Source organism: Nannobrachium achirus (assembly GCF_963921795.1).
Source record: "Nannobrachium achirus genome assembly, chromosome: 19".
In the NCBI taxonomy this organism is placed as follows: Eukaryota; Metazoa; Chordata; class Actinopteri; order Myctophiformes; family Myctophidae; genus Nannobrachium; species Nannobrachium achirus.
In genome coordinates, this window is record NC_137826.1 from 37384597 (window position 1) to 37408410 (window position 23814).

The window sequence follows — 23814 nt, forward strand, 5'->3', positions numbered from 1 at the left end:
ATGGAGATCTCTGCACACACAGTACCGGTTGCGGAAAACTCTGATGTCAGACATCAGCTCCGCATTCGGGGATTCATTTTATGCCCATATCTGGAGAACGCGCGTGCCGGTGGGAAGAACGGTTCTCGAGATTCACATACATACATACACATTCACAGAGATTTTTTGTTGACTCCTGGCGTACGTGATGTCAGAGCCTTTTATGAAGTGATGTCACAATGAGTCAGCGATTGTGCCGATTTCCTCAGGAACAGCCTGATGTTAACAATCAGCTCCGCGTAAGGAGATTCCGAACGTTTCGCGCCGCTTCGGGAAAACCGCATGCCGAGTCGGGCCGAGGCCCGGCACTGCACTCCGCGCCGCAGCGGGGAACGCGCGTGCCGAATCTGAAGCCGGTGGGACGAATGGTTCTCGAGATACGCGGATTACAAACAAACAAACAAACAAACAAACAGACAGAGATTTGTCGCATTTATAGATAGATATATTGTGATGTCATGTGAAGCATGACAACACTGACAACATTGTGTGAAGCATGACCAAAAGCTTCACTTTTCTGTTGTGCAAGGGTTAACATAAAGCAGGTTCACTTTGTTGGCAAAAACATTCTCGGAGCGAATACAATAGTGTGTTGCCTAAAGCAACCACACTAACTAGAGGAATCATTTTGGACATGCACGGTGCCGGAGGTTCCGGTCACCTGATGTTATTTCCGCTTCGAAAGGTACTGATCCCAGCTAGCTACTGCAACGGAAGTTTCATTTTCACCCGTGTGTCGGTCTGTGTGTCGGTAGGGGCTTTTAAGCCGTGACATCATTTTGTAGGCAGAGGAGAATCTGCCCCCAGAGCATTTTCTGTCCCTCGCTATTTCAAAAAACGACGACTAAAAAATAACGACTAAAGTATAATTCTAACACTTTCCTTTCAACAACAAAGAGAAGAAAAATGTGTAAATACAAGTAAAAATAGTAAAAAGATTCACGGAAACTGGGGGCAGAAATTCTCCTCTGCCTACAAAATGATGTCATACTTAACAGCCCCACAGACATTTTACTTATAACAGAGTAGTTCTATCTTGCAGTATTGATACTTTTACTTAGGTAACTTTCCACCACTGTACAGTAATGCAGTGTTGTGAGTGTCCCACCTCCTGCTTGTGGTGCAGTATGACGGTGTGGGCCTGCTCCACCACCTCGAACACCATCACGCTGCACAGCTCCCTCCGCACAGACATGGTCATGTTGGCGAAGGCAGGCAGCTGGTGCATGAACTCCAACAGTTGTTCTGGTAGAGAGACACACAGAGAGAGAGAGAGAGAGAGAGAGAGAGAGAGAGAAAATGGGAAAAAGGGTCGATGAAAATGACAGAAGAAAAGGCAGAAATATTGACATAACAGTTAGATGTGCGTAATGGAATCAAAAAGACCATATTTCAAAGTATGTTTATTTTTACTGTTTTTGCCTACATGGTCCCCAAATAAAAGTCTGTATTTTTAAGCTATCCAACGCCAAAAAATCCTCAGTGTTAATCAAAGTCTACTGCAACAACCTTAGCGGTCCGAGTTGTAGCAAGGCAAGCTGGTACACTACACACACTCTTTGAGTTCATCGGACAGCAACGGACACTATGGATTTGCAGTGCAGGTATCTGGCCATAATAGCTAAGCTGGGCTAAGAATCTCTCTTATCTCACCCTGTTCACCCTCCTCTCATTATCTCTCTCCATCGCCTCTCCATCCTTCCTCTCTGCGGTGGCCAAGAACAGTGTGACCTCACTCCCGTCTACAGAGCACCAACCTACCTACCTCTCAGATTTGTTAGCGCCTTCTTCTCGGGGTACAAAATAAACCTTTAGCTCAGCAACCAAATGTGTGGTAGATGAAAAATCCTAACTGGCCGACAAACTAAAAATAAAATGTATATACTCAAGCCTTTTTGATCGCATATCATTCAGTACATACATTTAATGTGCATAATAAGGCATTATTGTTATTAATAACAACTGCTATTTTTTCTTTGGGTCTGCGTAAAAAGATGTCAGGAAGTGAAGAGTTACAATGGAGATTTTTGTGTTATTGATTGTTTACAAGTTTATGTACGCATATGAGACATAACATATGCCAGCACAGTGAAAGTAGATAAGTGACAGACTATGGAACAATCAAAACATGAGCCACCAACTTCATTCACTTCTGTGCTGTATGAGCCACCAAAGCGCAGAAATTCTACTCACGCTGTGCGATCAATGCTGATATTTTATTACAACAAAAATCACCCATCCTATGAGCCACAAAAGCTGATATTTTGTTGCGGAAAAAAAAGAAAGTCACCCGCCAAAGTGTCGTGGGGCTTCCGAAACGTTCTCGGCAAAAATGGGAAATCGACCCGCATTTGGCGCTTGGCTGGTGTTTATTTCAGACGACGCTTTCTCTGACCTCTCTTTGATCTCTCCCTCCTTCGGAATATCGGAATCAAAGTGATCGGTTGCAATCAAAAATGATTCAATGAATAAATAATGTTTGTTTGTTTGACCCTGATTGCTTTGTGCTGATGTGATCCCAGTAGGTTCAGCTTCGCCTGTCCTGTCCTGTCCTGTCCTCTCCTCTCCTCTCCTCTCCGCTGGATGTGTCTCTAACAAGCCATCGCTAGAGATGGCCAGCCTCCCTGCGGGCGCTCAGCAGGACAGCCTTTCTCAGCCTCCCTGGGCCCTCTGATGGGGCCACCTTCTCCACTGGGACCCCACCACGTCTCATTAATGAGAACACTCCCTTTGATTGCCCGCACGAAAATAAACTGGAAGGGCAATCGAGTTTAAAGAGCACCGCGGGGGAGTGAACAGGTGGGAGGGTGTGTGTGTGTGTGTGCGTGTGCGTGTGCGTGTGTGTGTGCGTGTGCGTGTGTGTGTGTGTGTGTGTGTGTGTGTGTGTGTGTGTTGGAGACTCAGGATGGAGCGAGTCTACATACGAGAGGAGAGACGTAATAGAGATGGAAATAGGAAGTGAAGCTGCTATTCGCTGGTCACTGGTAAAGAATTACCAGTGAAAGAATTAACAATTGTATGCACAAATCTTTAAAAGAAATGTATTATAAAATAACCAGGGAAATACAGTACATTTGAAATCTAAATGAAGATGAATTGTGCGCGTCAGGCGACTTGAAAGTGAACACGCCTTGCAGAGAAAGACACAAATAGATAAGACACACACACACTGATAGAGAGACTATATGACGAGAGAAAAGGGAAAGGAGAGAGGGAGGGAGAGAGAGACAGACAGACCCAGGGAGCAGCATACTGTACATACCTATGTCGTCGTCGTTGCGGTCAGCCGGGTCTTTCTCCAGACACTCTCGGACCAGGTCTCGGCCCAGCAGTGTGTCCGAGGCTCTCTCCAGGTCCTCATCTTCCTCCTCCTCTTCCTCGCTGTCCACCGGGGCCTCTGGCAGGCCCGACAGGTCCACGTCTCCCAGGTCGCTCTCCGTAGCCTTGGGGGGGAAGAGGTTGAAGGTAAGGACATTGGTTAACCCGTTTAGATCGAGAACGCGTTATTACTTTAACCATTATGTTATGCTTTAACTATTGAAAAATAGCAGATACACAAGCTCTCTATTTTTGAAAAATCGTGAAGTCTTTGAACATTTTTGACACAGTTCTATAAATGTCTTCTAAATCTTTTTTAAAAACTAATGTTTCTATCTTCAGTGGTTGCATTTGGCCGTTGACCCCCATCTCAAAATATTTAGTTCCAGGGACCCCCAGAATCAAAATTTGTGTTAAAAAATGTTTGTTTTAAAAAATACATACTATATTCAAAGATTTGCACACATTTTCACGACTTCTCAAAAATAGCAGAACTACAAGGTGAAAACAGGAGAAACCAATTCATGGGCACGCACACACACACACACACACACACAGGTGTGCACTGAAATGAAAAATAGGTAGAAAACAGGCCTCCGAGCAAGCATAGAAGACTCCACTTCCAGGAAAGGTGCCAAAGAAACTCAAAAACACACATTGTGAGTTACACAATGTGTGTCATTTCTGAGGCTTTAAGGACACAAAACAAGGCACGGTGTGCCACTGGAAGGCTGGCAATGGCACAGAATGACAAGATCTGCGGGACATTCTGTAAGAAAGACAGATCACTGCATTGGATTCCAGTAGCATGTAAGCAAGAGCATCAAATATTCAACACTATCTGGAGCCTTATTATTTGCCCTCTGTAGTACAAATATGGTATCGCTTGCCAAAAAGAAACATAAATCAAAAGCTTTAGAGTTTAAATAAATCATCCTCCAGTCGGGAAAGGGAATAAGAAAGTCCAATCTTGTTTCAAAAGTGATAAATAAATAAACCAATAAATAATAAATAAAAAACTCTGCCAACCACCGCAGCAACATTGGATACAACTATCTAATTTCAGTTGTTTTTTCCAGAATCAATATCATCGAAACAAAACAGTACAACAATAACCTCGGAGCAGACACCTGTGTAGCTTTGAGCTAGAAATCCCAAACTGACTCTCCATTCAAAACAATACAAACAAACAACAAATATTGGTATGAAATATCACAGGCCAATATTTGACCACTTTTAACCTGTCGTCCCAATTCTGAATCACTACTGAATCAACAGAACTTGCAATCTGGCTTTATGAATTTTTCTCCCCAGTAGGTTGTCCTCTCAATCTTACAAGTACTGTAACTTACTTGCACATGGGCATTGACCATTGGAATTATGCAATCCCAAAATCCCAAATTGAAGCTCTTTATTCTTATTTTTGCCACAGGCTATGGGATCTGTAGTCGCTGCAGAGGCCGCCATAGGCTATAGGAGTTGTAGGTCCCATTGTCTGGACAGACAGCAGGTGGAACTGTGCGTATGGACTAGTAGAGGGAAAATTGTCAAAACATTTGAAAGTAGTGAGCTTGTAATAATAATCGCCTATATTTGCTATTTGTCATGCCACAAAGGAAAGAGGGCATTAAATATTTCAAATAATTCATATGCCTCATCTGTCTGTTTCACAGACAGATGGTGGCCGTGGTGCCAGGGGGCCTCAGAGCCTTCCACATCAGCTGGGGAAGTGAACCATCAACCCAGGAGCAGAGGAGCATCTCTCCCCGTGGCAGGAACAGAACTATGGGCCATCTGCCCGCTCTTCTGCGGGGAACCTAAAACGGGCCAGAGACCAATCGGCCTCCCCTGATCCGGCACCATGGAGAATTTGACCATGTTTTATTCATTTCATTTTTTTTTTTTTTTTTTCAAAGAGTGTGTGGGGGTGAAGAAACACCCCACCATCCCCTGCTGGCTTGTTGTATTTGCTGAGGAAGCAGGAAAAGATGGGTTGAGGGCAAAACGTCCTGAAAGATAGACTGTTTCTTTTATTTTTATGAGGGCAACCACGAGGACCGACGGGAAACTGCATGATATTTTTGACTATGCCATCCATCCATCCATCCATCCATCCATCCATCCATGCACAAGGGTTCTCAAACGTTTCCATGCCCAGGAGGAGCCCCACATAGCCATAGCCTCTGGCGCCACCCCCTCCCCCCTCCCACCATTGTGAAATATATTCAGTGGTTGGAGGCTGTCTCCCAATAGTTCCATTCAGATATTTAGACCAGTGGTCTTCAACAGGGGGTCCGGGACCCCTAGGGCTAGGGGTAACTGAGTTACTATAGAGGGTCCTCTAAATCTTCCAATCCTTTTTATATTAACAACTTCAACCCTAGAGTCCATATTCTGAGAATTGTAGCCAAAAATAGCAGGTCTACAAGCTCACAACGCCTTGCGCTGCGAGGCGTTGTGAGCTTGTACATCGGCTATTTCTGGCAAAGAGGTTTGGTCTAGAAGGGAAAAAGAGCAGACTAAGTGAAAGGTCAAGTTTATTAGGCTGAAGTACTGACGGATCAGGTGGTTAGATATCGTAAAACACAAATTGATATGAATCCAAAACACATGATTATGCTGTCAAACGATGAAACTATTTATGCAATCTATGAACATCTCTCTCTCAACTAAGGGGTCCTTGGCCTGAAAACGATGAAGATCCCTGATTTAGACCATACTGTATGTTGCATGTTGAAGCAGATGCTTCAAATAACTGTATGTCAATTCTCTCCCCGTCGTTAGAAGGACTATAGTATACATGGTTTGAACTTTGAAACATTGGCCATTTCAACTTTGACAAGATCTGACATTGAAGATCTGACATTTCAAAAGAGCAGGTTGGCTTGATACGGATGTACCGTCACTGCCATACAATAAATCAACATGATATAACAAGTCAACATGAATAAAAGGAATCCAAATAAGGTAATAGGTAATTTGTCTTTTGGGACAAATTCTTAGAATTTGACACCCAACCAGACAAGTTATATTATACAGTAAAGTACGTAGATCCCTCAGACTAGGAAATTAAGCTGGCACATTGGACAGGCATTGGACAAGCAATTACAACCCTAACGTACGTCTGGCCCTGGATTACTGCCTTAAAACTGACATGCCTGTCCCATTCCACTGCGGGTCCATCGACTCACGATTTAATGAATGAGACTGGACAAGCCAGAATTGAATCCCAAAATAAACTTATTTTTTCCCGTTCTTATCCGTCAGCTAATGTATTTTTATTGTGTTAACAGTAACACATATCAAAAGAATGTGACACTGATGCATGAAGTGACAGTGATGATCTATGGTGATGCAATACATTTGGGACCTGCAGACATGATAAGATCGACACAGCCATTTTCACACTTTATCATATGACATAGTGAAAACAGCAGATCTACAAGGCAAGCTCACAATGCGTCACAAGACGAGATGTTCATTGTCGTTGTAATCGGATGCAACGTAATTTCATCTGCCCAAAATAATGATGACATCAGTCAGTTCCTGCCCGCTGATCTGTGATGACGCACCCCCACCTCCACACTTCACATAACTGTCATGCCGTACTTAAGACGAAGCGGAGTGGGGGGGGGGAGAGACACAGACATACAGACAGACGGGGGGAGAGAGAGAGAAAGAGAGAGAGGGGAAGGGAGTGAGAAAAGGAGATGAGCGATGGGAGATAAGGAGTGAAAGAAAGAAAGAAAGAAAGAAAGAAAGAAAGAAAGAAAGAAAGGATGAGAGCAAGACATAGACAAAGAGAGCGAGATTGTTGAGGCATTGACAGTCAGGGGGTGAAATGCTGACTAGGGTTCAGGTCTGTGAGGCAGCTGTGTAACAAACAGAGAGACGAGTCCCTGACTGGTTGTGTGTGTGAGTGATATGGAATCGGAGAGGGCTTGAAGGGAGTCATCTACAGTCTGTGACCCAGCTGCACCTCCTTGAGTGAAGGAGGACAGACTATCACCACTCCATCGTAAACGCATGGTGTGATGATGAGAAAATAGTAAATACCCTTCGAATGTACAGGGTCCTTCTGTTTGTCTGACTGAGGCCTAGAAACTAACTTGAACCATTTGAACCAAACTTGAAATTGTTATTTTTTGAGCGGTGCATACCGCTCCTAGTTTCACTCTGTCTGCTTTAGTACGGAACGTATTAGTACGGATCTCCATGTATGGAGATCCGTGCTCATACACATAAAGTAATTGATGTCACGGACAAAGCGGCCCATACATGGAGATAAGCATGTGTGTCATGTTTGCACCACTCACTTCGCACCGGTGCGATTTCTAGCTGAAGAGACTTAAAGAGGTCACCTGTCACCTAAAGGGCAGATTACACTGTGACATGAGCTTCTCTGAAAACGGTCTGAAACAGTCTCAAGCTCATGTCACAGTGCAATCTGCCCCTCGCCCCCCAACAAAAGCTGACCAGTACAGTAAGTAGTCATACAGTCAGGCTATACAGACAATGACATCATAAAAAATATTGACTTGTTTTTAAGATGATTCTTAAAGTGACAGTAACCCTTTAGGTGACAGGCCCCCTTTAAGAGGCGTAGAAGGGGAAAAAAAGAGCAGACCAAGTACGGTAAGCCATACTTATCCTTGTTTACTGGTGTCGCGCACCAAAAATAGCAGATCTACAAGAGTACAAGTTGTCACATTGTGAGCTCATAGATTCATTGTCAAAAAGCTTGTTTTGATGCAATGCGATAATCAGTGATATATACATTTTTCAGAATTCAGAATTCATAATAGACTCAGGGATTTCCAGATGATGTCATTTCCGGAAGCATCATTGGAATTGGAGTCATGGCATCCCTCCGGGGTGCGGGAGAACACAGTCTAGGGTAAAACCACTTAAAGCTGTGAATTTACATTGTGATACAGTAGGTCATGTGATTTTTCTACAACCGGTCTATCCTTCTAAAGCCAGTGGAATTTTGTTGGGAAACCCCCAGTACAGTTGATGCTTCATCTCCATTTGAGAACAACTGCCAGGTTCATTTGTTTGTGTTTGGAACACAGTTCTTATACAGCATACAGTATGCCACGATGCCATTGAGACCCTATGTGCGTTTTCATTGGAAAATAAATAACGCTGTGACCAAAGGAGATAGCGGCCTCTAGTGGCAGTCAGACTTCAGACGTGGGTTCTCAATGCATATTTAGTTCAAATGCTGTCTTAAATTCGATGGACTTATGAACTAAAAAATTACATATTTAACTAATATAGTACAATATGGTCCCCCCCCCACACACACACACACCACTTGTAATTATGCAATTGACAATGCTATATGATATAGATAGACCATACATACTGTGTAATGTCAGCTCTAAAGGTTGTGACATTCAAGTCTCTGTGTGGGTGTGCGTGGGCGTACACAGCGTGTGACGAGGTGTGTGTGTGTGTGTGTGTGTGTGTGTGTGTGTGTGTGTGTGTGTGTGTGTGTGCGTGCGTGCGTGCATGCATGTATGTGTGTGCGTGTGTGTGTGTGTGAGAGAAGTACAGAAATAGTACAGAAGAAGCTGTATACCTGCAGTGTGTGCCACCTACAGATTATTGATTCCAGGCCCTTATTAAATACCGAACACACACTTCACACGAGCCGTTCAGTCCCCAGGCACGACCGTCTATTGACTGCTGGGAAATGTCACATAGAGGGTGGATTCCTGCAGCAGGACACCCAGACCCCAAGGCCACCATGATGCCATAATTATTACACAAACATTGACATGGCGAGGACTTAAGCGGATTAATTAAGCACCTATGCACAGTGACCTACAGTACAGTACGTGAGCCAAGTCTCAAATGCATGGTAAGTTGGCAATAGATGTCCTGTAATGAATCAACATTCGTTCAACCAAATGACTTCATATAACAATCATGTTTTCTTTAGCTTTAGCCCAGTTGTGTTACCTACCTTAATCACATCAACTCTGTCGTCCCTATTTTGGGCAAACCTACTCAAATTGTCACATGCGTTGTGATGTGGTGCGAGCTTTTTTTTGGCAATTATCATACTCTAATGACGAAGTACAGTATATGACTTAAGTGCCTGTACAGGAATGTTAACCACTGAATTTCTACATAAGGCGTGACAGCCTGATTCAAGGAATGTGTGTGCATGCTAGAGTTGCAGCTGATGAAGAGGGGCTAGTTAAGTCCCACAGGTCTGCAGAAAAGCTCTGGGCTACAGCACAGGCTCACCTATTGTCCAACACTACTAGCATCACATGAAATGCCCTCAGAGGGCAACATAAGGCTCTACTTCATCATTTAGACCAGAGGAATGCTGTCAAGGCCTGCGTACGTATACAACCTGTGCTGCCGCAGGCATAGACGGAGGTGAGGGCTATCCATCTTTGCTGCGTGTGACATTTGACGAGAAGCATCACTGACAACCCAACCAACACATAATGCATTTAAAGCATGAGACTTTGGTAGAGTTTTAGGCTTAGGCTTGGCATCCGGAACCGGGTTCTTTTCGAGGAACCGGATCCAATATTTGAAGGGACCAGAGCCGTTTCCATCTCATTTGCATTGAGACAGTTCCCGTTAACAAATCCCAGATATTTCCGCTGCTCTGTATTCTTTCTTCATTGGCTGTGTGTGCATTGCAAGGGACTGTGGTGACGACCTCTACGTGAATGAGTGAACGCCCACCGAACAAGGCTGTCAACACCTCAGCGTGGCAAGAATCAGGAGATGGGCTCCTGCCCTATGGGCCTCATGGCTCGGCAAGGCTTATTTCTCCTATGGTACCAACATCAATACCACATGGAATTGTGGACGAAATCAACAAAATATTCTACGTTTTGGGTCTGAGAGGACAAACGTCATCAAATGGTGGTCCGTGGCTCAAATGCAGAATAAATAATGGACCTTGATGTGAAAAGGGTTGAAAAACACTGCTCTAGTTCATACCATATATAGCTTCATGAAGTTCACTCACCAAAGGCGCCGCTCACTTCTCACACTGGGTGTGACTTTTGATAAAACATCTCAGACACAGATGGAGAGAGAGCTCAGCCAGACATAGATAAACAGACAGACGGCTAGACAGAGACAGACAGGAAAAGAAGTTCCCACCTGGTAGATGTCTGATAGGCTGCTGCTCCCCGAGTCGCTGGCAATGCTGCATCCTGACTGGCTGGGAGCCATGTGCGTCACCTGATGGTGGGCGTGGTCTGTCAGGTGCATCTTATTGAGGTCGGCAGGAAGCTGTGCAGACAGACAGGAAGTGGGAATGAGAGAAAGAGAGAGTTCAACAGAAATACATATCCGCACATGTACTGTGTCTGTACACACACACACACACACACACACACACACACACACACACACACACACACACACACACACACACACACACACACACACACACACACACACACACACACACACACACACACACACACACACACACACTTTTCCCTGACAGTCTGAAGCAATTTGGCAGCCTCTGACAGCTTATGCTGGTAGGCCATTAACATGAAGGGAAGCGCCTTCAGACGACTGTAAATTATACGGCTGAGCTGCCCGGCAGATAATATTAGTAGTGAAAGTGGTGGAGGAAGAAGGGAGGCCGCTTTTCGTTGAGGTGAGGTGAGCGCAGCACAGAGCTACGAGACGGTAAATCTGGCCACAAGATGCCCTTCCAGACAGCTCCTCATTATGCAGACACAGGGACATGCTGGGCCCCTGATTCAGCCTGGGAAAAAGAGTTGGAGAGGCCCTCATTGCACGCTATAGAGAGAGATCTCTCTATAGCACTGCTGTTACTCAAAGATTTGCCATTACAGATCATTTCAAGTGACAAGCCAGAGGGCCAATTACATTAGTTATATTTCGTCGTTGTCGGGTGGGAACCTTGTTTGACAAAACCGTTTGTTTTGTATTTATCATTTTAAAAATGATTTAAATGATCTAAAAGCACACAACGCGCGTCGTGTGCTTGTAGATCGGCTGTTTTCACTACTTTCGTGCGACAGCCTTGTATGATGAAGCAGGGCTTTGCTTTGCGAAAAAATGTACAAATTTGAAACTTGGAGATACAAGGTTTCTGCTCGACAGTAACGATTTACTTTGTTGGCCGCCCAGCCCCCAAAATGGAACGAAGGCCGACATTTTATTTATAATTTTTTCCTAATGGACCGGCCGGGAATGAACCGGCCGTTCGGGAGTTGTCCCGCTTTTCCCAATGGCCAGCATGTCCCTGTGCAGACATCCCTCCCTGTCTGTTGGATATCGTCGCTGTCGGGTGGAAAGTAAACCTACTTTTCATTGGTTCAATATGTATACAACCCACAGGAAGACTTAACCTGGCGTCCATATTTTGGGCATGTCATTACAGGCAGACATGTTCAGCCGATTACAGGCTCACAGTGCGTCACAGTACCACACCTTGTGATCTTGTAGATTGGATATTTTTGCGCGGTACTGTCTAACGAAAAAGTATATAAAATAGGGCATTCATGTATGAAGAAAAAAAATGCATAGAGATGAAAAATGGACGAGATAAGTGTTCAGCCCAACAGCAACGATATACACACAAGCTGTGTAGATACACGTTTGTGCAAGCAAACACAAATGCATGCAAAATCAGGGAACATGATACTGAGGACACATGCTTGTGCACGCACGGCACGCGTGTGTACTGTATGTTCGCAAATACATATACACACATACATCCTCACAGACTGCCCCTAGGAGAAGAAGAAAAACTATTTGAGCACACAGCAGCCGTCAGTAAAGATGAAATCCAATTCCGCTCTGTCTTGCTTCTCTCTCTCTCTCTCTCTCTTACCCAACTTCAAACTTGAGCAGACGGCTTAAAGATTAGCCGTCGAGATAAGACACAAAAGAAAAAAAGGTCAGATGAGCAGTGACTTATCACAAAGTAAATCTCAAGTGCTTTCTTTCTTCTCGCTAACATGCTATCTTTCTAAAGCAACTCAAACATAGCACAGAGCATTGATTGTCCATTTCAACACTCAGAATTTTGTAGGGTTACTGAATAACTCTACCATATTCATGGGTTGCATTTGTAGTCCTACACCAGCCATGTTGAGGACCAACACAGGTGTTCTGATTGGTGTGTAGAACATTAGTTCTATGCCAATCAGACAAATAGAAACTCCTGTGTTGGTCCGCAACATGGCAGTTTAGGAGTACAAATGCAACCTATGAATACCTAATGGTATCCACAGCTTTCACATCATCAATCTACCAAACACTCTTATCCAGAGTGACTTACAAGTGTGTCACACCGTTTACAGAGTAAATGCCATGAAACCTAATCAACAAACACCAGGGTAAATAGACGAGTAGAGAGTGCATAGAAAACACTGTAGCGCATCAAAAAAACTATGATGCCGGGTACACAATGAACCTACTGTGGCATCTGTCTAAACAACACGCCGTCTAAATAACATTCTGAACTTTTGTGATCAAGCAAAACAACTAATTACAAACACAAACGGGAACAAGTAATTACATACATCTGCATGGTATAACTAGCATCTATCACAAAGGTGACCAGAAGGGATAGAAAGAAAGAGGAGTGCGAGGGGGTGAGGAGACTCAACACACTCCAGCTACAGTACTGAACAACAAACTACTATATCGTCACTGTCGGGCAGAAACATCATATCTCCAAGTTTCAAATGTGCAATTTCTTTGCAAAGTAAAGCCCTGCTTCATCATACCAGGCCATCGCACAAAAGTAGTGAAAACAGCTGATCTACAAGCACACCGAGAGGCGTTGTGTGCTTGTAGATTGGCTGTTTTCACTAGTTGAAATCATTTAAAAAATGATAGGTACGGTTTTGGACATACAAGGTTTCCACCCGACAACGATGATATATCAAAAAGGTAACCAGAAGGGATAGAAGGAAAGAGGAGTGCTAGAGGCACAACACACTCCAGCTACTGAACAACAAACTGATAGAAGGAAAGATGTGTGCTAGAGGCTCAACACACTCCAGCTACTGAACAACAAACTACTACACATGGTGGCGTAACACAAAAGCAGCATCCTATCGTACTGCCCTTACAAGAGCGCCTTACCAGTCTGGAGCGTGACAGGGTCAGGGTGAGAGAGGACGTTCGCCTCCTGCGACACCGGACAGACCTACAGCCCACATCCTCCATCGCCTGATCATCATCTGCCACCCCTCCCACACATACACACACACACACACAAACAAACGCATCGCCAAATGCTACGCTGGGATTGTATAGAGCCATGGTGCCACCATGCAATATTAAAGATGTTAAGTCTGGGGAGGGGCACTGCCTGTCCCCCCCTCCCCCCCTCCCCTCCTTCCCTGTTGTAACTGTACATGTCCCACCAACCACTTAAGTGTGTGGAATTGAGGGAAAGGCAGGGAATACATGTTTTAATGGGGTTAGGGGGGTTGGCCTGTTATGCTAAGGACCTACTGCATTTTAACCACTTCAAAAACCCTATATACTTCATTGACCGGTGTACCCCAGAGCTCTACATTTGGCCGCCTCATTTCGCCCCCTCTGCTCTTAACGTCTTCACAGTAAACAGCTCATCTAAAAGCTCACAACGCATCACCATTTGCAATATATCTTCAAACATTTTCACCCATAATGACGAGTTGACAATATAGTGTCATCGAAGGCAGCTGTGACCATCAACAACTGTTAGGTAATACGTTGTGATAGTTTCAGAGCCAGAGTGTCCATTTCACACAGTTAAATGAACACCAGAAATGTTACGGTGTGTTCTTCTGCAGCGCCGTACAAACATCACCTAAACTCAGCCACCACTAACGAGTTGACCAAAACGGCCCTCGTTCATTTAGCACGAGTGGCAGCTGATGTAAACATCTGAGTGATTGGCTAGGCCAAATATATACCGGTATATTTTATATACACACATATACACACATTACAGTAGCCACAGTCCGCTCAGAATGGGCCTGTCAGAGCGTAAGGATGAATAATGTACAATCTATTTTTCCTCTCTGTACATTCTCACACACCCTGCACTGCCGCTTCTCTTCTGTCTCAGTATCTCACACACACACACACACACACACACACACACACACACACACACACACACACACACACACACACACACACACACACACACACACACACACACACACACACACACACACACACACACACACCTCCATCATTACATTTGAATCTTGACACGTTTGCTTGCATTAAAGTGAAATCCATTTTCCATTAGGTAGGGCAGTGGCAATGCAATGTCTGGATCACTTAGTGTTGAGCCTAGAGCGAAGCAGGCTTCACAAACTCTCTCTGCCTCTCTCTCTCTCTCTCTCTCACTCTCTCTCGAAAACACTCTAAACTATGAACTGAGGAGTATCCGTCAATAGACAACACCTAGGATGTCAAGTGTGGCCAATTCTATTAGATAAAGAGGAAGAGGTATCGGAGGAAAACAAGAAAAAAACAGACTAGAGTTTGTGTATGAGAGAGAGAGAGAGAGAGAGAGAGAGAGAGAGAGAGAGAGAGAGAGAAAGAGAGAGAGACGGTATTAGGTAGATGTAAAGAATGTCAGAGGAGAACGAAAAGAGAGAGGGAGAGAGAGAGGAATACCAATCCGTTCGCCCGTTTGGCTGTTCGGCCAGGGCGTCTATCCGGCGTAATGTTAAAACGTTAACATTAAAACCTATGTTTTTAAATAAATGTAGTGGCGTAAAAGTACAATATTTGGATCCGAGATTTAGTGGAGTCGAAGTGAAAGTATTGCAAATCGGAAATACTCAAGTAAAGTAAAAGAAAAATACCTCAAAATTTTACTTTTGTACAGTTAAGTACAGTACAGCCCCACCGAACGGTCAGCGCGGTGAGCGTGAGACCGGCGGGAAAGATTTGGTAGAACGGCCAAACGGGAGAAAGGATCTGTTACCAGAGAGAGAGAGAGAGAGAGGAGATATACATACAGTATACAAAGAGAGACGGAGGGACGAGAGAGAGAGAGAGAGATAGAAATATATAGATAAATCAATACGAGAGAGCGAGAGATTGAAAGAGATAGAGAGAGAGGCCTCAGTCTCAGGTAAATAGTCATTGATTTCTATATGATGGAGCAGGTTTTCAGGTGGCAGCGATGAATGAATCTCTTTCTCCCAGCGTGCACTGCACACATCCAGCCAACCACACATAAAGAGACGCCAATGAATGGATCAGTCGGCCAAACCAAATCACTTCTCACAACAACTTCTCTTTCTCTCTTTCTCACACACACACACTCACACTCACACACACACACACACACACACACACACACACACACACACACACACACACACACACACACAGTTCGCATCCTAACATAGTTCCATAAACACAGAGGTATTATTGAGACACAGCTGATCATATCCAGCAAAACGACGCTCTGGTTCCAGTTAAGAACCGCCCGCGGAAGCTTGTGATCGGCTGAACCGGAGGTAGGGAGCGCTCCGTTGTGTACACCTGGACCGCACGGAGGTGCCGAAAGTCGGGGGGACGAAGTTTTACTATTCTGTCCATAACGGCTTATAACTTGGTAACGGCGCCGAGTAGGCTCATGCGACCGTCGCAAGTTCGCACCGCTCGATACGGCGACTCGCTCGCTCCCGCTTGCACGGCGGTGTCTCACGTGGCTCATGGTCGCCTGAGACGGCGCACCTCCGTCATCTACACCGAAAACAAGTGCTCCACCCTTGGTCCATTGTTGGAACCGGGACGGTGTTTTGATTCACACCCAGCAAATCGGCTGAACAGCAGGCATATGGGGGATCGAGGGGTAGAGAGAAGGGGGGGGGACTAAAGAGGGAGGGAGAGAGAAGTAGGAGAGAGAGTGGAGAGAAGAAGGCAGGGAAAAGGTAAAGAGGTAGAAAGAAAGCAAGCAAGAAAGACAGACAGACACAGACAGACAGACAGACAGAGGGTTGCATGTGTCTAATTGCAGCAGTCTCGTGGCTCTTATTCACACGTTAAGACTTAATCGAGCTCCAATCCCCTCCCCCCCGTTTTGCCAACCTCTCCCCATGGGGGGCGTAGAGGGAGGAGCGGGGGTCTCCCGTTCTGCTCATGCATTAGTGATGAGAAACTTAGCAGATTAAATATGAATGCTGTATGAATCCATCAATTCAACTGCTGGAGGAGGAGGCCAAGCCAGGCAACCATCAAGTTCACTCTAAAAACTGTTTGTGTGTGCGTGCGTGCGTGCGTGCGTGCGTGCGTGCGTGCGTGCGTGAGTCTCTCTCTCTCTCATATATACACACATACATACTGTATATACAGTACACTGTATATCGTCGTTGTCGGGTGGAAACCTTGTATGTCCAAGACCGTTCATTTTGTATTCATCATTTTAAAAATGGAACTAAACTAGTGAAAACAGCCAATCTACAAGCACACAACGCCTCGCACTGCGAGGCGTTGTGTGCTTGTAGATCGGCTGTGATCAACAGTGACGATATACTGTATTGCTGAATGCTGTCCATGCAGTCCATTCTCTTTGCCATTTTTGTGAACGTGTCTTCTTTCTCTAGCTCCATTAGACTTTTTTTCTTTTTTCCTAACAGACTTAATTCATGACAGGCAGGCCAAAGTAGGAAAAACAATTTAGCGAGTAATAATTTCCCCCTTCTAACCCTCTCATATAAAACCCCATTTAACCTAATGCAGCCAATTCCACTTGTGATATAGTATCTATGGGACCGAGCGTGCGTTCGGTAGCCCTCCCCATCGTTTCCTCCGGTGATATAACGCGCTATTAAACCCAGACTGACCGGGCGAAAGGGTACTGGGTCTCCCCAAAGCATTTTAGCACGGCCATAACATTTGCTCCATTGTACGTACGTCGATGGGGACAGAGACAGAGTTCAGAGCCACATGGAGGACTAGCTAATGTTGTTTCCCAAATAGTGAGCCGGGACCCATCTTTGGGTAAATATCTAAAAAGAAATCTCAGTTTGATTTACATTTTACGATGCGTTTTGAGCTTGTAGATCTGCTATACATTATTTCAAAACATTGTGATCAATTAAAAGCAACTCCAACAGAGTATTTCATAAATAACATTTAAACATCTATTAATTTCAATGAATACATTTTGAAAAAGTTTAAGTAGTGAAAATAGCAGACTTACAAGCTCACAATAACTTGCATTGGTTCCAGGAAAAAGTACAAACAAATGCAGATTTACAACCTCACAGCCGTGAGCTTAGATCTGTTTTTAAGTGACACTGTTGTACAACATGGTCCTCGAAGTATAAAATAAAATAGGCCTTAAGTATCAATTTAGTTGATTATAAAAAATCGATTCGCCTTTGTTGGAGGGAGCCCAGTTGCCAAGTAACTGTCCGTCATAGACATCCTTCGCACGTTGAGGCTGCAGTGAGCGAGCGTGCGTGAGTGCGTGCACGTATGTGTGCATGCATGCAAGCAAGGACAATGCAGCAAGAAGTGCTCATGATGATGCAATATTTTAAATGACGTCAAGTGGAAGACACACCACACGAGCTACAGTAGCATCACTTAACAACGCTCCACAGAGGGAGACGCCACACTGACACAGACACCGAGAGAGAAGAGACGAGAGGCCAGAGTGAGAGGACCTCAGCAGTGGTGGAAAGAGTACTCAAATGTAAAAGCATCCATACTGCAAAGTAGAAATAATACAAGTAGGCTAAAATTCTGGAATTCAAAAATGTACTCGAGTAAAATTACAAAGGTATTGGCAATTTGGCATCAAAATGTACTTAAAGTAGCAAAAGTAAAAATAGTCATTATGCAGAATGTCCTATTCAAATTTCAAATGTATACAAATATTTTGAAAATACCAGATCTATAAATAGCTTAAGTGGTTAGTGTACGTTTTGTAATAATTATCAAAATCTACAAAGTAACAAGTGACTACAAATGTCAAATAATTGTAGTGGAGTAAAACTACAACATTTGCCTCTGGGGTGTAGTTAAGTAAAAGTACTGAAAATTTGAAGTACTCCAGTAAAGTAGTAAAAATAAATGTACTAAGTAAATGTACTTAGTTCAGCAGCGGTGGGGTGACAAGGCAGAATTCTGAAGAGGTTGGCTCGTAATTAACACAGATATGAGTTTTTAAGCGGGCGCTGTGGTGGGGGTGGTGTATGTGGGGTATAGTTCCTTGGCTGGGCACTCCAACACGCTTGTCTAGCCTACACCAGTGGTTCTCAAACTTTTTCAAGTCAAGGACCCCCAAAATGATATGTATTTGGCTGTGGACCCGCCTCTGAAGTTTTCTCTTTTTTCTTTCCTTCAAAAATAGCAGATCTGCAAGCTTGTGAGCTTGTATATCAAGGCTATATCAGAGGGTAAGCACTACGCAGAAACAGGGACCAATGTAGTTCAATGTTTGTGGGGAATTGGCATAAAGATTGTATTAGAACAGGGGTTTTCAAAGTGGGTGACGGGACAGCCTGGGGTGACGCGGCGGCAGTCCAGGGGTGCCGCGAGATCATTTGATAATATTTGGAATTTATTTGGAAAAAAATATTTAGTATCATTTTATCAAGTACAAAGTTATTTTCAGTCAGTTCTAACCAATCGTTTTCCTCGCAACATAATCACTAAAATATCGTCACATTATATTCAAAAATTTGCACACATTTTCACGACCTTTCAAAAATAGCAGATCTACAAGCTCGCAGCGCGGCACTCGGTGCCGCGCTGTGAGCTTGTATATCTGCTATTTTTCAATAGCTAAAGTATAAAATAATTAAGGCCCCTCCACCTTGCGCCCTAGTAACTCAGTCCCACTTTCCCCCCCCTTGTGACGCCCACATGTTCTTATAGACACGACAGGAAGCTGGCCTCATTTCTCCCTGCGTGCAGCACACTCTCCAGGTAACTCCATAAATTCACCAGCCACCTGCAAGGTTTTACCAGCCTGCTAGGAGTCCTTTTGAGCGGAAAAAAGGGCCTCCTAGACCTAAACGATGGCTAGTTGCCTGCCAGAGTAAATATTATAGTGTTCTGTTAACTCTGAAAGGCCGTCGCGGTCCATAGGACCAGGTCCGTAATGGTCCATTTTTAGACTCTCCGGGTTAAAATAACTCAGGGCTTTTTGCTGTACAAGACTTTTACAACACTGGGAGCCAATGCCATCAAAAAATCAAAAAAGATTTTGCGAATAGCATGTTCACAGTATCTATACGGAGTGTTTCTCAAACTTTTTTGTTTCGGGGCACCCCTGTAATTCACTTTTTCCATCCACTGCACCCCTGAATTACATTGTTATTTTACATCCTAGAGGATCATTCCTATGTCTCATGAGGAAACTATGCGCTGCCATTCCACTTGAACCCCAGCATCCCTATTCTGGGGGGGAACATTCGCCAAAAAATAGCAGAGCGCGTTGCGACACGTTGTGAGCTTGTAGATCGGCTATTTTTGGCCAAGACATTAGGTGTAGATTAAAAACACACCAAATACAGTGCAACTCAGGTCTGTTTTACTAAGTATAGAGGGTTAAACTGAAGTGTGATATCGACAAATTCCTAATATTATTAAAGTATTCTGCGGCATCCACTTTGAGAAACCCTGATCTATACTGTAGCTCACTTCAAGGACAGTATGGAGAAGTTCTTGAATATACTGCGAGCAGATTCAGATAATGCATAGAAAGAAGATACAACCCGCACTCTCCATAGGAGTCTTTTTTAACAATGTTTATGATCCGCAGCAGCAGTCTACCAAACAGACGCGTTTCAACACGCAGGTCCAGTCTAACACGGACGAAGGCCATCCTAAACGAACACCTAACAAACACCCTAGCATGTACTTACAGTATACAATGGATTGTGCAAAACACGTGCTTGGTGACGTCAAAAATCTCAAAATGTAATGTCACTATAGAACTCTTTTAGAGACTTTTCGGTTACAAGTTTTGACAGACAGTAGTGTCATAACCAGAATGTTGTTTGACATGAAGGTGACTGGCCTCTAGAGGTCAGTATAGTGACAAATGGCCTCTCTGTGTTGTCCTGTGGAACAGTAACAAGTCAATGCACCAACCTCATGTGACCGATCACTGAACCGAGGCAGCTGCAATGACATCATCCTGCCAATGGCTTAGGAATGACAAATGTAAAGACTGTTTGATACTTACAAAACCAAAACCACCCTAAATGGTCAAACACACATTTAATTCTATATGTGAGAATAGCTTTACTAAAACTGGTGAGTGAATGAGGTCAGGCGCAGTTACATTTTTAACACAACTCACCTGCTCTCACTTGCAAAGATTTTCGGAATCTTACATACATGCCTGCATGCATGTGTGTGCCTTTGCACATGCACATTCAACCAAGTCAAATCTGCAGTGTAACTTACACATTTATAACTCTGAGAGTGTACAACTGTAACCAAATGTACCCTCGCCATCCTCAAGGATCACCCCCTCCCCCACCATCGCTCTGCATTTCACTTTTTTCACACTCCTCCCTCCACCTTCACTTGTTCTTGTATTCTTCCATTCAGCCCGTGTTCCACCTCTTACCCCTCTCTCATTCATGGACCAACACACACACAAACACGCACACACACACAGACGGGTGACGTGTCTGTAACCAATAGACACACATACGCACACATCCAAATTTAGCCCTATAGCGATGTTTGAAAGATCAATTGAGGCCACTGTCAGCGTGGTGTAATGTGGTTAAAGAGGTGCACAATCGGACAGTGTCGGGAAACGCGAGCACACACAAACACACATGCGCACGCACGCACGCACACACACACACACACACACACACACACACACACACACACACACACACACACACACACACACACACACACACACACACACACACACACACACACACACACACACACACACACACACACACACACACACACACACACACAGTGCATGTGAACTGCATGGCCTTTTGGCACACACCTGCCCTCAATCTTGTTACTGGAGATCCAGAACAGGACAGACAGACAGACAGACAGACAGACAGAAGGAAAGATACAGAGGGATGGAGGGAATGAGACAGAACAAAGACAAAGAACACGAAGAAAGGAAAGAAAGGAGGAGGCCTGGGGTTGAAAGACGGAGCGAGAAAGACAGAGACAGCGAGGGAGAGAGGATATGAGTCACAAAGAGAGACACGGTGAAAGATAGGACGCATATAATAGAGAAAGAGGTGAAACCGAAGCAAGGGTTGAAAAGAGGACAAAGAGATGGAGGCAAATGGAGAGAAGAAAGAGTCGAACGTTCTCCAGAGAATCCAATTCTCTCTCTCTCAATCCTAATACTATAGGGCAGCGATTGCGTGCGTAGTCTGCGTACGCGCGCGCACGTGTCTTCTATAGAGTACTGCAGCAGCTGGGACAAAGAGAATGCATAGAATGTGGAATTGGAGGTGACCTTAGTTGAACGCGCGCACACACACAAACACGCACACACACATATACAATACGTCTCCATTTCTCCTCAGCCACATGAGCAGCTAGTTTCCCCATAGAAAGTGAGGACTTCACTGAAGTTTTTGAAACAAGAAGTCGTCGTGCCATTGGCTGACGTGGCGAAAAAGTCATTATGTCATTGGCTGACATGACCGACATGTGGGAAAAGTCATCATGTCATTGGCTGACGCGAGGACATACGTCGGTTAGCGCCGCGCTAGAGCGGAGTGGTCGTTAGCTGTCGCAGGTGGTCAATACTGGGCTGTCATTGGCTGTCACTGGCCCTAGATTGAGCTGTCATTGGTGTGCATGGGGGTTCTGCTGGGTGGATAAACAGCCATTAGTTGGCAGGTACAAGTACAAACCAAGGCAGGGGTGCCAGGATTGTGACAGGCGGGAAGCTGGTCGGCACTGCCAACAGCTCTTACAATGCCCTGGTTGTCTAGAGAGAGAGAGAGAGAGAGGTAGAGATAGGACAGGAACACAGATGTAGAGCCCGACATATACATATATACGCTTTGGCCGTTACATCGTTTTGTTTTGTTTTTCTTTTTTGGCATCTGCAATTGTGCAGCCGATGTGTCCCTACTCCCGACTCTTAACCACTTTCAACCTAGTGTCCCCATTTTGTCTCCATCTTATAGGCAAATATTTACATACGTTTTTAAAGATAGCAAACTACAAGCTCGCAATGTCTGAGATCTTACTGTATGTTCAATATCACTGTGTAGTAACTACACTGTGTGTACGCCTGTGTGTACGTGGATTAGAAAGAGTCGCGGCAACAACGGTATTGTGGGGTTATGTTTGTGCAGCTGCATGCATGTGTACATTACCTGCACGTCACGTCACGTGTGTGTGTGTGTGTGTGTGTGTGTGTGTGTGTGTGTGTGTGTGTGTGTGTGTGCGCGCGTGTTTGTGTGTGTGTGTCCTCCATGCACACCCATGCTTGCACTGTGCACCTGCATTTGGATGTGTATGTACGTCTCTAGACCTGTGTTTAAACGCATGTGTGTGCCCGCAGTGCACACCTTCAAGTCCCTGCCAAAACAGCCTTGCATGTGTCTTGTCATGAATATTCATGAGATGGTCTGATATCAACCTGTCGCCTTCTGTCTAGTCGCTCTCTCCCTCCCTCTGCCTCTCTTTGTCTCGTCTCCAGTGGTGGAAAAAGTACTCAAATGTTTTAAGTAAAAGTATCAATACTGCAATGTAGAAAAGGTTGTAGAGCTACTGTAACACTACCCAGCTCCCAGACGGCTGGAGATGTTCTGCTCAACAAAATGCTACGTGAGCCAAGACGGTTCTTAAGGAAAAAAAAAACAATTGTGTGTTCTTTAACAAGACGCCGTTCGCTATCGTGGTTTTCTCGTTTTACCACTGCAGTGTCTGGTCTCCCACTCTCACTTCCTCCTTGGATTTGTGGTTCTAAAAGTAGCAAAACGCTTGATTGATAAACAACAGCAGATCAATAACAAAGAGGGAGAGGGAGAGGGAGAGGGAGACAGAGACAGAGAAAGAGAGAGAGAGAGAACTACAGGAAATTGTGAGGCATTTCTATCTGGGTCTCAGAGGAAGACAAGCCATGGTCAGGTCCACCGGACACAGAGAACAGCCACACACACTCTGGCTCCCCTGTGTTAACAGATGCTTCCTGCCCTTTGCCCTACCCCATGCTGATTCTCTCTCTCTCTTTCTCTCTCTCTCTCTCTCACACACACACACACACACACACACACACACACACACACACACACACACACACACACACACACACACACACACACACACACACACACACACACACACACACACACACACACACACACACACACACACACACACACACACACACACACACACACACACGTTGCCCGGGTTGCAGCTCCACCACTGAGGTCCCCTGTGGTGGTGCTGATGTTGTTGTTGTTGTTGTTGTTGATG

At 44.7% G+C, this 23814-nt stretch overlaps 1 protein-coding gene across 1 annotated transcript in view; it reads right to left on the minus strand.

The window, feature by feature from the left end:
• Positions 1 to 23814, minus strand: part of rapgef6 (Rap guanine nucleotide exchange factor (GEF) 6) — a 236609-nt gene that overhangs the window by 75504 nt on the left and 137291 nt on the right. The window contains 3 exon segments of the mRNA XM_080748853.1: positions 1148 to 1284; positions 3302 to 3482; positions 10501 to 10632. Of these exon segments, the coding sequence (XP_080604979.1) occupies positions 1148 to 1284; positions 3302 to 3482; positions 10501 to 10632 (450 nt within the window).